At 38.0% G+C, this 16391-nt stretch overlaps 1 protein-coding gene across 1 annotated transcript in view; it reads left to right on the forward strand.

Moving 5' to 3' along the window:
* The window catches only part of LOC309415952 (nipped-B-like protein), a 101501-nt gene that overhangs the window by 15125 nt on the left and 69985 nt on the right, over nt 1-16391 (forward strand). The window contains exons 7-8 of the mRNA XM_082013687.1: nt 258-351; nt 10797-11429. Of these exons, the coding sequence (XP_081869813.1) occupies nt 258-351; nt 10797-11429 (727 nt within the window). The remainder of the gene's footprint in view (nt 1-257; nt 352-10796; nt 11430-16391) is intronic.

A 16391-nucleotide genomic window follows, 5' to 3' on the forward strand; every position in this document is an offset into this window, starting at 1 on the left:
ATATATACATAGATTTATTTTTGTGTACATGGTCTGGTTATAGATTTTTTCTTAGGGCTGATTGTGCTTTGGAATATTGCCTATAAAGTAGTTCAGTAGTCTAAATTACAAAGATTTTTATGCAAATAAATATTTTTCTAATATTTCTTGTATGGTTTTTTTGTCCAATCCATTTTATTAGCATATGTACTAATTTCAGTCTTTATTTTTTAAGCGTTCATGTTCATAATGTTAATTTTTTATCATTGCCACTTTAGGATGGCGATCCTTCAATAAGGAATGCTGCGACGTTTTCCTTGAGGTCACCACAGTCTGTTTGCTCTCCAGCTGGAAGTGATGGAACCCTTAAAGGTAGTCTAGCAGTCATATATATCAATGTATTTTTTCCCAATTTTAAACAACAGAGAATTTAAAGAGGTATTTAGTTATTCCTCCTTACTTCTGTATTCAAATAGTACTAGAGAGTATGTCATTATGTTTTGGATACAAAAGTATTTTAAGCCCTGATCCAGAAGAAATTTCTGAAGGTCTGAAAATTGACTAATCATCCTTCAAAACAAAGCTCAAATTCATGGAGGACAGGAGGATTTAAAATCCTTTCCAACATGAGGACTAAATTATTTTAAGAATGGTTTCAGTTGCTTTACATAAGCAATGGCCAACATTGCCAGTATTGAACTCTTCCACCAGCTCAAAAGTGTTTTAATATGCAACGCTTGTCTTAATGACAATCATGAAATTTTAAGAACATGAAATTAAAAGTAGTTCAAATGAACTCAAACTATATAGCATAAATGAAGCCTGAAAAGCTTATCTGTGGAGAAAGAATAGGGTGAACTGTCAATCAGTTGAGAGGGAAAGGAAAAAAAAAGTGCTCAAAATAATTCTTTATGCTAAAATCTGGAATGCATACTGCTGTTTTCGATATTATCCCCAAGAAGCAATGACTGAGATACATGAGACTTAGCAAGGTAGGGGTTTGGGCATATTCTTGCTAATTTACTTTTTCAGTGCTTATGTATTTACATGGCAATAGTAGAAAGATGCAACAGTGGTTTCTTCTATTTAGCCCAGAAACAATATTAAGTCTTTCGGGATGGTCAGGTTAGGTGAAGAGGGAGAACAGATGAGGGAGATTCCAGAGCAGGTGAGGGTATTGGCCTTGTGCAGCCTGGCTGAGAGATGTCTTTGGTGGGGATTGACCTTCCCATAACAATGAGGAGATTGTCAGGAAAACTTGAGTCAGGCTTTTCAATATTGTGGAGGAAGGATAAGACACAATGGACTTAAATTGAAAAGCGAGTTTCTGACTAGGTCTAAGGAAAAACCTTTTCCCTATCAGGACAGTTGAGCATTAGAAAAGGTTGCCCAGACAATCTGTGCATTTTCTATCCTTGGTGGTTTTCAAGGTCAAGCTAGGTAAAACTCTGCATAGTGTGGCCTTGCTCACCCTGCTTTGAGCATGAGGATGGACTAAAGACCTCCTGAGGTGCCGCCTTGACTGCATTATCCTACGATCCTGTGACTGCTAAATGATCTCTGTCGTTCATCTTCTGTAGGCAGATACTGTGTTAAACAGTGATAGAAAAGAGGTGGCTCAACTGGTAAGTGAGAAGTAAGTGTATAGCATGCCAGCAGCATCAGTATTTCAGGTCTTGTGCTAAAAGACTTGTGTAAATGGTGAAGACTAATTGTGATTGTTATTCTCCCTTTGTTGAGCTTATTAATTTAACAACATTGTGAATCTCAGCTACTTGCACTCAACCAGAAGAATATTTGAACTATTTTTTGGTTAATGTTGCTGTTGTTTCAATTGGCTGTCTTGTATCCTTTCAACAAGGGGTTCTCTTTTTGGATTATTTCTGAAAAGAATCTCATTGTACAGTTCAGATGGTAATGTTTCAGCATTAGAGAGGCTGAAAAAGTGCAAGAGGAGCTTTTTGATTTACTGACCTCTATGTTAGCTTTACTTTTCCTATTGGTAAAGCACGCAACTGAAATACTCTTACTAATGCTGCTGCCATTTTGCCTTCTTAAAGAGATCAATGCACCCTGATTGAGAGAACCAGTTCTTGATGCTACAAGAATCTTGCCAGACGTTGTTTCCTCTAACCTTGTATTTTAGAAATGTATGGAAGAGGTGTGTAAATTACAGTAAATTAGAGTGTTATTTAGAACATGGGATCCCTGACAGTGAGGTTTTTGCCTATGATTTGGAGTGTAAGTTGTGCTGATAAATTTTCCAGCGATGAACAAACAGCAAGTACCTATGCAGGGCTTGTTGTTGCTACTCTCACTAGCCCCTTGACAGTTTGGTTGACAGGTCGCAAACTTTGATGAAGAAAATCAGCAACATACTTAATTGTTTGTTTGGGAGAACAAAAAAGAGTGGCACTTGACGTGATCAGTCCAGTGAGAGATCTCAGGAAGGATGTTATAGTATCTAAGCTTTCTTGCATAGAATAGGAACTTGAGGCAATTACCGAAGGCAGGGGCAGAGACTGCATTTCTGTACTTCTGACAGGGAAGTAGCAAGGACTTCTGGGGACTTGGGGAACGTGGTTGCACAGACTGGAATTAATTCAATTACTAAATCGGAGAGATATGGATTTGATGGGTGGACTGTTGGGCGGGTGAGGAACTGGTTGGACTGCTGCATCCAGAGGGTAGTGGTCAATGACTCAATGTCCAGATGGAGATCAGTGACGAGTGATGTCCCTTGGGGGTCTGTATTGGGACAAATACTTTTTAGTATCTTCATCAATGACATAGACTGTGGGATCAAGTGCACCCTCAGCAAGTTTGCAGATGACACCAAGCTGAGTGGTGCGGTTGACACACCTGAGGGATGTGATGCCATCCAGAGGGAGCTGGACAAGCTCGAGGAATGTGCCTGTGTGAACCTGATGAGGTTCCACAAGGCCAAGTGCAGGGTCCTGCACCTGGGTCGGGGAAAACCCTGGTATCAGTACAGGCTGGAGGACGAAGGGATAGAGAGCAGCTCTGCCAAGAAGGATGTGAGTGTACTAGTGGATGGAAAGCTGGACATGAGCTGGCAATGTGTGCTTGCAGCCCAGAAGGCCAACTGCATCCTGGGCCACATCCAAAGCAGCATGGCCAGCAGGTCAAGGGAGGTGATTATGCCCCTCCACTCTACTCTGCTGAGAGCCCACCTGGAGTCCTCCGTCCAGCTCTAGAGCCCTCAGCCGAGGAAAGACATGGACCTGTTGGAGTGGGTCCAGAAGAGGGCCACCAAAATGATCAGAGGGCTGGAACACCTCTCCTATGAGGACAATCTGAGTGAGTTGGGGTTGTTGAGCCTGGAGAAGACAAGGCTCCAAGGAAACCTTCTTGCAGCCTTCCAGTACTTAAAGGGGGCTTAGAAGAAAGATGGAGACAGACTTTTTATCAGGGCCTGTTGCTATATGACTAGTTTAAAACCAAATCAGGGATAATGGTTTTAAACTAAGAGATGGTAGATTTAGACTAGATGAAAGGAAGAAATTTTTGCCAGTGAGGCTGGTAAAACAGTGGCACAGGTTGCCCAGAGAGGTGGTAGATGCCCCATGCCTGGAAACATTCCAAGGTCAGGTTGGACGGGGTGAGCAACCTGATCTAGTTGAAGCTGTCCCTGCTGACTGCAGGGGGGTTAGACTAGATGACCTTTGAAGGGCCCTTCCAACCCAAACTATTGTATCATTCTATGATTCTATGGTTCTACTTTAAGACTGAATGTAGCTCTCCGATTGACAGAATCTGAATGAGGAAATGTTTTGTTTGCAGCTCAGGGAAATATTTGAGAGGTGGCAGACGTTGTGTTTTGTTATTTTGGTTGGTTATTCATTATCTCAGTGGAGTAAAATTTCTCTGTTACAGAAATCTTTGCTTTACTTCTGCTCCAGTAAAGGTACCAGAGTATCTGTGGTTTTACGTAGAAGTTCTAGACTGGTCTTTATCCTTTCTTTTTAATGTTAATTTTATATTTTTAGCTAAGTGTACAGGATAATGACTCTGCTTTCTTGCTATCATCTCTTACCACATGTACTTTCTTAAAAAAAAGGGTTTATATGAATTCATCTATGAAGAATGAACGTGGACTATTTTGCTTTTGTTGATCTCATGAATTATTCTGTGGGTTCCATTACCCAAGATCAGTTACTCGGGAAAATCCTTTATTTGTTTTACTTTCCCACTGCTCTAGACAATGTTTTTAGTCCACTGCTTTCCAAAGAGAAGAGTTCATATCATTTACAGTCCTGTTTCCTTACAGTTTCCTCAACTCGTGGGAAAACATCCTTAAAGACTATCAACAACCCTTATGAAACTATATAATTTTGCACTCTCTTCCAGACATAATTGTGTTCCTCCAGAAATTGTTAATGGATATTTGATTATTTTCCAAATAATTTGGAAAGATTACTTTCATTTTCTTAGGTATTTATAGGACTTCTCCAGAGATTCCTCTACATTCAGGTCGCTGAATGTAGCGTGGGTTCCAAGAAGAATTATGAATCTACGCAAATCTGTAGTACAGCGCTCAGTGCTCTGAAAGGTACTTGTAAAGAAAAATCATCATCTCACCCTCCCTCCTTCAAAAGAAAGGTGGAAGAAATATATTCAAAGATTTTTTTTTCTGACAGGGCTAAAGTGAACATTTTTCCTTGTTTCTTTCTTCAAGTCTTGACTTTTTTATGTGAAGATGCCTCTGATTACAGAGCTAAGCTAATTCTAAGCTAGAACTGCCAAGCTGAGTTTTTCATGAGGCATTTGAAGCTCTTGAGAAAGTGGTAGGATTCTTCCCTGAAAACTTTGAAAGTCTATGTGGAAAGTGAATACAATCTGTCTCTAAAAACCTTCCAAATGTATGTTCTTCTTTGTCTGTCTTGTATCCAATCGCTCTAAGTTTGAATTTTAAATTATGTTCTTTGAAAATGAATGTCAATATTATCTGTTAATCAAAATAAGTAATAATTTATTTTTATCTAGTACAAAACTTGTGAAGATTTCCAGAAGAAGATTCTGTGATTTTAGGAAATACAGCAAGAAAGGGCTTGGGGGGCTTCCCATCTTCTTCCCTTCATTTTGGATGAAATGTACCAGTGTATAACTTCCTTTTTTTTTTTTTTTTTTTTTTTTTGGTTAAAGTGTCCGTAATGGAGTTTCCTTACTCTTGCCCTGCAACCTGTTCAAATTCTTAGTGGTAGACAGCTTTTCTCCTAGTGCTGAGCCTATATTGTTTCTATTGCAGTTAGGCATGACAGTTCATGACTACTTTTCAGTGGGCGATAACAAACAGTTCACATCCTATTTTTTTATAGCAGTCATTTACATATCAAAGAATGTTATGATGTCTTGCAGAATTGTATTCTTGTACAGACTGAACAACATGATTTCTTTCTATCACCTTTACATGTCATCATTCCTGAGCTTCTAGTTGTATTTGATGTATTTATCTGAATTCTAATTGGTCTACATTTGTCTTGATGTTGTACTGTCCTAAGTCATAGATGCAACTCTGTTTGCAGATTTAGAAGGATGAATAGTCAGAAAAGTACCGTAGACTTTGATATTACTGTTATATATTAGAACATAGCTGCTCTTTGCTGATAACCTTTATTCATACTGCAAGTTGTTTTAAACATATTGTTGTCTTTCTGTAGAGACTGTCTGTCTTCCTCTCATGCTGTTACAGTTGCTCTTTCTCAGATGAATAAAAAGTTTGTGTTTCTTCTCACTGAATATCTTAGTTTCCAAAGGTTATTCAAATTAGTCAAGAAAATTGTAATTTTTTGTTCTGTATTTAAATGCAATTGTGAGCCTCTCTCTCAAAGACTCAACACCAAAAGCTGTTAGGATCCTCAGATTAATAAAATACCTTCTAATTCTGTTACATGAGAACTTTTTAATGGCAACTATTTTAAACTAGTGTTCTTAAGACAGTGCTCTGGAAAGCTGCACTTGTTCACTTATACTCCCTTCATCCATTTTTACCAAGAACAGTTGATCGTCTGTGAACACAGTTTTGCAATAGGGTATACTGCAATCTTACAGAATTTTTGCCTAGATCATGCTTCCTCAGCTTGTTAGTGAAACTGTTATGAGAAGCTATATAGAAAGCCTTGCTAAAGTCCAGATATGGCACTCAGTTCTCTTTAATCCACAAGACCTACTGCTTTATGGAATAAAATTATTTTGATTTGATGATATTTAGAATTAACAAATTCACTTTGCAATACTACCTCTTTATTATTTTCTCAATCCTTGTAGAGAAACTGTTCTTCTAGTAAGTACTTAAATCATACAGACTATGTGTAATACATCCTTTTGAAGGGACTGTTTTTCCCGTTTTGAGTCTGCTGGTGGCACAGATTCTCAGGATGGTAGTTACCAATTCTGAGACTGGTTTAGCCAGAGTTCCAGGGTGAATTTGTCTGATGCCATTTTCATGAAAACATTCCATGTGAAAGTGGTAAATAGGATCACGTTCAACTGAAAAAATGAGACTCTTCCATTTACACATTGTAACTGCAGTCTCTTGAAGTCTTTTGGCGGTAGTGTGTTCCTCAGGTTCTATCATCACCAGGTTCTTAGCTTTTCCAACAGACAGTGTGTCAGTATGAATGCAATATGGATGCTCTGGTTCTTTTCTCCTTCTCCAGCTTCTGCCTTTAGGAACTTCTTTACAGTATAATTACTCAGATGTGAAGTCCCGTAATCCACATGTAGCACATAGCATTCCTTAAAGCCTCTCTTTCCAAAGGCTTCTCCAGTAAAAAGTCTGGCATGCTGGGTCCGGGTTTGTACAACAGTTTGGTGCCCACTTAAATAATGTGCCTGGAGTCTCGAGGATCACTTTGCTATGGATTTAAAAAGGTGTAGCACTTGAACGTTCCTGAAGTTTCTCTCCAGCATGCTATGAACCAACTATTAGACATTAGTCTTCACTTGTTCACTAGCAGTTTTTTCCAGCTTTCCTGCATAGGGAACGATCCTTCTGGCAAAAGAGGATGTAGGGTGGGTGAAAGACTTTGTGTCGACATCTGTGAACATTTACCTGCAAGGGAGTTAAAGGAATTGAAGGTACTGTTTTGAGTCACCCTTTGGAAGTTGTAGTGGAAGTGGAAAACTGCTAGTCCTTTAAAATTCTGTAAAATATGTGAATCCTAAGTTCCTGATAATGTTAATAGTTGTTTTTTAACCACGTGGATCACAACAAAGAATGTGATCCGTGGTGTGACTTTGGTGCATCAGCTTCAAAAGGCAAGTGGCCTTTTCTCCGAAGAGACTCAGAGATGATCAGAGAAAGTATCATGAATGCTTAAGGTGCAAGTGCTGTGGTGTGATTAGAAAATGTGCAAATAAAAACCGTAAGATGGAGATGTCAGTGATGTGTGCAGTCTCCTGGACAGAAGCATATTTGCTACCCAAGTCACTGATGCACAATGAGCAAGTGAAGCCATTCCAGTGGTAAACAAACAAGAACTGGTTTTTAAACTGTACATTTTTAAGAAGGCTAAGTCACTGTCGATGCATTTTAGAGTTGCTTGCATTATACAGGATTTGATAGAAACCAGTCAAGAGTCAGAGAAGAAAGATGTTTGCAAATTGCTACAGCAGTTGGTAAAAGTTCTTCCATACTCAGTGCCATCTACCACTAGGAATCGGTAGGAAAAGTAATTAATAGAAAGAACCAGTGCCAGGATTATCATTGGTGGTCAGGACAACTGTTACTGAAAGACTGTGGAGGTGGTGTTCGTGGGTGTATTTGTTCTCGGCAGAAGCCTTACTTCCTGTTGGTGTTACCTGCTTCTCAGCTACATTTGGTGTTACCTGGATGACCATCAGTATCTGCTTTTCAGTAATGATACAATCACCTTTCCAAATCAGTGGAGAATCTCTTTTTACCTCACAAGATTTAGATATTCCTGCCATTTAAAAAGAGATTGAACAAAGTTCCTTTACTGATACTATGGAAGATCAACTACAGAAAGTCAGATTTTTTTTTCTCCTGAATTACCACGCAGCCCTAGATTTAGACTCAAAAGCTGCCTACGTATTTCCCTGTTCAAAAATAATATTCTGAAACCCACTTCATTCTCAAAGATAATTTCTGAAGAACATAATGTAGTTTATTACATTGACAGCAATTTGTTGAACAAATCTTCTCAACCTTGAAATCTTGACTGCATCAGCCAACAGATCATACCTGCCTGTCTGTGTATTCTTTCCACAAAAACATTTCTTCTCTTATCAACAAATTTTGTAAGAGCTTTGTTCTCAGACATATAGTAGCTGAAGCCTCCTCCCATAGGAAGTGTTCTAGACTGACCTCAACAGTACTAGGCACAACTCTTTCTGTGTAATGGGTGACGTTTTGTCTGAAGTCTAAGCATCCAACAGAATGTGGTACATGTTCAATGTGTGACACCTGTTCAGAACTGCTGATGTCTGTAGTAGAGTGAAAGTGTTCCAAAATGCTTCATCTTTTTCAGTCTCTTTGCACCTCAATACACAGGTGTTGTGGCTTCTAAGCCTCCATGTTACCAGAGGCTTAACCATCATTAGACATCTCAAAAATACGTGAAGTCATTGCCAGGACATGTACTCTTAAAATACAGCTTATAGGCCTTACTATCCACACCCTTCAGGAGTTCCCTTCAGGAGGAAGATTTCAAATACCTGTTCGTAGTGCTCCCTAGGAGAGGGAAAACTTTACTTTTGTTTCTTCATTCACTGTATTCTAAGTATGTTCAACGGAAAGCACTGAAGTCCTTCTGACCTCAAGTCTACCCAAAGATAAAAAGAACCACCGTGTCCTTTGCTGCAGTGTCATTTTTCAGCATGACAAATACCAAATCAGAACAATTTTATCATACTTACTTAAAGTTTAGGACAAGGGAGAATCAAATCTGTGTCCTCTATTTGAAGTGTAACTGTGAAAAACAATAGGTGTCCCATTGTTGCAACTTCAGAAGTATTCACTTGAGACAATTCCCAGAGTAAGATGTCAGTAAGATCACTTTGAAAACTTTTGAGTTTTCTCTAATATTTGTAGAAATAAAAATGCAGCTTGTATTTCCTGAGTGGTAGTCATTACCACAAAAGAAATTGGTAGCTAAAGATTTCTGCTATTCATTACACTAAGAGAATCTTGAAAACTACCAAAAGAGATAGTAAGGGGGTTGGAGGTGGGGGTGGGGGGGCAGCACAAGACTAGGAATCTGTGGTGAAAGGCAAGTGAGAGATCTTCATAGGGTGTAGCCGGGACTTCAGTACTGGTGGTTGAGTGTGGTATCTAATTTGAGGAGGGGAAGTGGAATAGTGGAAAGATCTTGAGAATCAGGATGAGTCAAACAGGGCTTCCCAACATTGTGGATGTTATTGGCAGAATATGGAGTTGTTGCTGATGGTCAAGAAGGAGTAAGATAAACCCATTTCATACCCTGCTGTCTACATACAGAAGTTACAGGACTTCTCACAGAAGGTACTAGGGAGACAAAATAAGTATAGCAATCTGTGCAAAGAAGTCATCAGTAAAGGCACACTTTTCATGTGAATTGAAGCCTTGCTAGAGGTATCCCTTCTTTTTTTCATCTACAGGTCAGTACATTGCTTAATGATTAAAATAGCTGGTAGAAATTTAAGGTGCAGAATAAAGCTGCTTTCTTGTTTAGTAGTGTTTCCTGAATGAAGCACATGGGGACCTGTATTCCAGTTGGTTTTTGATTGTTGTTAGAAGTTCTGACCTATCACGACCTGAACCAGAATGACTAATAATAATCTCAGTCACTGCTTTCTGAAGATCAGTATTCCCCAATGGATGAATGGAATCTGATAAATGTTTGCTTTAACAAGAGGAGGCTGGCCGTATTGGTCCAGACAATAGGCTTTTCTTCCCCCCCCATTATTCCTTTTTAAGACAAAAATAATAGCTCAAAATTGTAACTGGGACAGGTTAAAAAGCTCTGTTTTTCACAGCTTTTTTTCTGGGCTAACAGTTATGGGGAACTGGTTTAATTTGAGGAACAAAAAATTTAAATGTGATTAATTGGAGAATGTTTTGAATTAAAAATGCTCTTTTTTAAAAATTTCTCTAAATACAGTCAAAGCCTGGAATGAGTACATGTAGAAGTGAAAATTTATATGTTAAAAAAAAAAGCAGGGGGAGATAGGGCAGGGAATGGTAGAAAAATGCCTTAAGACAATTAATGTTTTATAGATAGTAATGAGTGTGGGAGGTTGCAATGAGTATAACTTAAAAAAAAAAAGTTGAAAATGAACTATCAGAATCAAAATTAAGGAGGTTGTGTATGGTTTAATTTTTTAAAATTTTTTTTATAATCACAAATACTTGGCTGAAATGGCTAATGCCTGTACACTGATCATTAAGTCTTCATCACTGGACCTTACTAAGAATCTTTTTGATCTTTCCTTTTTCTGTAGTCAACTTGCTTTCATTGTCCATTTTCCAATAGTTGATATTCTGAACCTGCAGGTACTATTTTTATTTATTCTTTTTTGGTGGTGGTTTTTTTTGTTCCATCTTCTTTGAAATGATCCCTTCTCTACCTGCAGCGGACTGCTAAAATTGCTAAAATTCCTAGGAAATACACTGCAACTATCTGGATTACATCTTGATCTAGGAATGATGTGCTTCCTACCAATCTTATTTAGACCTTTTGTGAACACAAATATATGCAGAAATACACATTAAAACTATGTAGGTTATATTTAGTGTGTTTTTATATAAACGTGAAACAACATAACTGTTCAGTTTTTCTGAATTATTATTCTAGGATCAAGACAACCTTTAATCCAACAATCTCAGCCTCCACCTTATTCATCACCTAGAGATGTTCCCCCAGACATATTGTTAGATTCTCCAGAAAGAAAGCAAAAGAAACAAAAGAAAATGAAGTTAGGCAAGGATGAAAAAGACCAGACTGAAAAAGCTGCAATGTATGATATCATTAGTTCTCCTTCCAAGGACTCCACTAAGCTTACATTAAGACTCTCTCGTGTAAGATCTTCGGATATGGACCAGCAGGATGATATGCTTTCTGGTTTGGAAAACAGCAGTGTGTCAGAGGGTGATATCCCTTTTAATGTGCAGTACCCAGGACAGACTTCTAAAACACCCGTTACTCCACAGGATGTTAACCGCCCACTAAACGCTGCTCAGTGTTTGCCGCAGCACGAACAGACAGCTTTCCTTCAGGCACAACAAGTGCCTGTTTTACAACAGAACACTTCAGTTGCTGCAAAACAACCTCAAACTCCTGTGGTACAGACACAGCAACAGGTTTCGCAACAAGGAACTATAACGTCATATGATGAAGTAGAATTGGATGCATTGGCTGAAATTGAGCGGATAGAACGTGAATCAGCTATTGAAAGGGAGCGATTTTCAAAGGAAGTGCAAGATAAAGGTAAAAGGATTGTGTGTGTGTGTATACACTATATATCTAAATATATATATATGTATATAAGCCCCATATATATATATATATATATATATATATAAAAAAACGTCCTGTCATTGTCACATAGTTCAATTCTGTTTACTCAGTGTAGGTTCTTCTGCGACATTCATCTCCATTCCCCTCCAACAATTAACTGTAATCTCATATATGCATATTTTTAATATCTGATATTCATTATTTGGGGTCTTAATGGATGGAAAGTGAAGTTCTTATGTTTCCAAATTATTTTTAAGCTACTCTTACTTTGAACCATGAGACTGAATGAAGTACAATTGACGTTGTTTATAGCTACTAAAATCCCAGCAGTAATGTAAATCAAAATTTATAATAAGTTTTGATAGTTGAGTTATTAATTTAACTACCCATGCCTAATTTAAGAAAATACAGGAAGACTCTTTTATCCCATTTCTGTTCATACCCCCATTTGAACCTAATGTGAAGGAGGTGTTACATTAAAATAACATCTGTTCTTTTAAAAGCAATGGAATGATTGCATAATATATACTACTATATATATACTATACTGGATATTCATTATTATGTAGGCATTACAAGCCTTAGAAAAGTACCATATATATATATGGTCTCTAGCACAGAACCAGATGAGTCTCTGAAATGTTTTCTCTTCACTTCAGTAGCTGTACTGGTTGTCTTAACTGATTTCATTGAATCTATCCTGTTTGGATTTTTGTTTGTTTGTTTTGGGTTTTTTCTGTTGTTAACTGGTTTGAAGGTCTTGGGCTTCAGAAATCTCAAAAGTAGATGCAAAGCCCATATGTAAATCTTGAAGACAAGATGTATTTAATAAATTACATAGTGATAGGTTATCATAAGTACTTTTCAGAAGCTTCCTCTGCAGTGTGCTTAACTGCTGAGAAAAAATCTTTTATAGTGTAATGCTAATTTATTAGATACTCCTGAGAAAAATCTTGAAGAGTGGAAAACAGAGCAAATTCTGATTTTGGAACTTCATAGGTGAAAATTGTCAATTTTGGGCATACTTGCATGGACACAACTGAATTTACATACAGCTTGGATCTTCATCCAGAAGAAAGCACATAAATTTTCTTCCTATTCAAAGTCTTTTTTCCGGTTTTTAAAGATGCTGGGGTGGTGGGTGGGGTAGGAGGGGATGTGAGAGTTTGTGTGCATATTTGTTTGTAAATGTGGTTGTTGCAATTGTGAAAAGGTTTAATTTCTTATATATTTCTTATTTGGCAACTAAGTTGAGTCTTTTTAGGAGGTCTTGTTTGCGAATATATAGAGAAAATGTGTGTTCACCTCAAAAGAGATGTCTACTGTCTTTAATTTTAATTTAATGAAATGGGGAGTTTGTTACTTTGCTTAAATGTCTTCTATTAATTTTAAATTTAATGACAGAGAGCTTGTGGTCTGTCTCCTAATACTTCCAAAGCTACTTTTATATCCACACACTTCAAGTAGAATCTCCAGCAAGTTTTAGCTGAGAAGCATCTGGAAAAATGCACTGTATTTTTGATGGTGCACAGCAGCTCTCAAACACCTGGAGCAAGACTAAAACCACACGTTCTTTTTTGTTCTGGCTTTCAGGAAATGTTGAGCATTACTTGTAAAGTTTGTTTACAATAATTTACTATAATTTTTTTATACGATGTGATCTCTCCCCTCTTTACCACTGCTCAATAACCATCTTCCCAAAAAGGATTCGAACCTATGCTTCTCTTCTACCTGCATCTTCTGGCAGGTCTCAGTTCTTCCTGAGTTCCTGCAGTTGCTGTGAATCAGGTGCAAGAGTTGCTGCCTTATATTGGGACAAATGATCACCATTTATTCACTGGTGGTAAGTTGCCCCTATGCTAGACAGCAGCTCTTTTCACTTTGGCTGCTGAGGTTTCAGCCATGAATGAGTAGTACTGAGTAGAGGGATTTTTAGCAGGCTTGGGACAGATTTCCTGAAAAGGTGCTACCTTGGAGAAATATGGTTCTTGCTTCTTGGCAATGCTTTTGCTGTTGCTTGTAAGCTTGTACTATGCCTACGAGGTTGATACACTCTGGGATTGTTCTAGTTACAGCTGTTTGGCTTGGTGTGACTGCAGGGGGAAGCTTCCTCTGTTGTTCCTATGGGCATATGCCTGTTAGAAATACATCCAATAGCTCCTGAATATGTCATTCACTTTTGTAAAGCTGCTTACTGTATTTATGCAAAAGCCTGGCATTTGTGCATTTCAGTCCATATACTGTGACTTCAGATCACATTATGTCAAGAAAATAGTGTGATTGTAGCAAGTCTAATGAGAATGGGAATGCATAGTGCCAGCTGATGCTTTACAACAACAAGCGTCCCTCTAGAGAACTTAGTCAAGGTGCTAGCACATGCTAAAATCTGCGTGAAAGCATCTTTGCTGCTTTTGCACTCGAGGCATGGGAGTACATATTAGAGGCACACTACACTGTCTGTGTGGGCAAGCATTGTTGTCTTCCATAAATTACGTGAATTACTTGAATGAGTAGAATTGTACACACAAGTTTTGATAGAAGATTAGTGGACTCATCTGTCCTTTTTTTACAGACGTGAAATCTCTGTAATACTATGCTTCATCAAAGGTTTTCAGATGCTTTCTTTTTAACAGTAAGGCTTTGGCTGGATGTGACATGGTCTTTCCGAGGCTTGGAACCAGTAGTGTGTTGGAAGTGTTTATTCCAGTGGAGCGGCAGAGATTTTTTTGGAGGGGTTCTTGCTAAAAATTATACAGCTGCTACACTTGGCTAACGCAATGCTAAGGTCTTTTTTTTTCTATTTTTTAATGGTGAGGTCCTTCTATAATGTTTGGTACAGGCAGGAAATGGGGATTGGAGCCCTTTGGTGATTATAGTATTTTCTGTAATAAATCATTAATGCTAACAAAATTTTTTAAATATTTAGCTTCCACCAAGCAAAATGTCTCAAAGTGGGAGGCAGTCTCTGTTTCTGAGGTGGAACTACCACAGGGCTTTGCAGAAGTGCCTTTAGAAAGTACCTTTGAAAAGCAGCATCTCTTCCTGAAACATGATTGTCATGCTTTTGCTTTCTGAAAAAGGAAATCTTGGTGCACAAATCACTAATGCAAAATCTGGCAGATTTGACCTAATGCATGTCAGATATGCCTAAGGAGTGATTTTATAATATAGAACTTTTTCCTCCCATCTGAGTGCTTTCAGAGCTTTGCCTTTATAATTCTATCCTTTTGGTCTGTTTGGATCTTGGATTAAGTGGATTATATGGTCTTTTCATCATGGTAGAGAGCTGCAAAGTTTGAAAAAGTTGGTTTCACCCTCATCCTCTGTGTGGAAGGACAAGAACCCATCTCCTCTTTTTCCATCAAGGAGATCTCTCTGTATTGTTTAATTCTGTAAGTGACTTGTCTGTATCTGTTAATGAAAGGAATAGTGGGAGGTTTTGGAGATCAAGGCACTTGGCACCAAAAGTTACGTTCTAATACATCTATTATGTTTAATAGCCTCAGAACAAACAAGTAAGTCCATGGAACATGATGTACCACAGGTCTTCAGTTCCCCTTGCCCCCCTCACAATGGCCTCTATAACCTCATCAGATACAAGTTGTCAATCAATACTAGATTATATCTTCTCTTTTGGAAGTATGTGTATTGTTACAGATAGATCCAGCTATTATTTATTGAGACTCAGATTATCTGAGTTGGAAAAAAAATTACTCAGAAGGGCTAATACAGAAAGGGATTATCTTTCTCCACAGCACTTGACAACCAGTGAAGCATCCTGTGCTTAGGTGCATGGTGATGTTTTGATGATATAATTTCTTTAGAAACGTAATGAAGCTTCCCGCACACTTTCTTCTCTTCTAATCACCATCAGTAGTCACGTTTCCTGTACTACTTGGTGCTGTTGAAGACTTTTGAAGGAAGTAGAGGTCCATATTCTGAATCTGTTGATTTGTTCACCTTCTGAAGTTGACTACTCCAGGAAAGTACAGGAGATCCTGTTGAGTTGTAGAAAGTTATGTCCCAGGAATTTCTTGGGAATCTTTTTTTCCCTTGGGTTAGGGGAGCAGGGGAGCTGCTGAGGGGGGAGTTTCATTTTGGCAACCTCAGTTCTTTGCATTAACTCGTGCTTTGCCACTGTTCAGATAAAGAGGGTTATTTTTGTGTATAGTCAGGTAGTTCAAAGGTAGTCAGTGACTTTCGGCCTAAACGTTTCCTAGAACATGACACTAAGTTCTCTTGTTCTTCAAGATTTAGACCTGCTCCTGAATTAATTTTCAGGTTCCAGGTTTATACCTCAAGATATTTCATGCTTTTTCTAAAAGCTCCAGATACTGCGAATCAAGGATATTTAAGATATTAATGTTAAAAGGAGCTCTGTGTTTTCCAGGAGGGGGAAAAGGGAAGATAACCATGAAAATTACTTGACAAAAACAGGAAGCAACACATCTTTTTTCAGAGACTCTTTTTCAAATTGCTTTAGTTTTTTATTTTATTCAGATTTACTGAATTTTAACTTGAGCTCTTCCATATATAGTATTGTGTATTCACTGTTAGATTTTAGGCTACTTCAAAGAAACTTTTTTATAATGCAGCTGTTTTAACAGATTAAGGAGTTCTACTTTTACTTGTAAAAGGCACTGTTTTCTGGAGTTTGTGAGAAGAGTCATGGAATAATTAATCACTAACCGTTTCATTGAGAGGTGAATATTTTCTTTAAAACATTAAAAGCCCTAGAAGCATTTTTTAAATGAGGCAAACCTACTCATATCTGTGTTTTTTCCCCCTATATATTGTACCTCTGAGGATCCATTTTATCCACTTCTTTGGAATCTAATTGTGGATTCTTTGAATTAGGAAGTGAAGCTGTAATAACTTTCTTTCCAATAATAACTGTTGGATCAGTTAGGGGGCATTTGGATGCCTGCTGTG

The sequence above is a fragment of the Phaethon aethereus genome, assembly GCF_964289735.1.
Source record: "Phaethon aethereus genome assembly, chromosome: Z".
Classification (NCBI taxonomy): Eukaryota; Metazoa; Chordata; class Aves; order Phaethontiformes; family Phaethontidae; genus Phaethon; species Phaethon aethereus.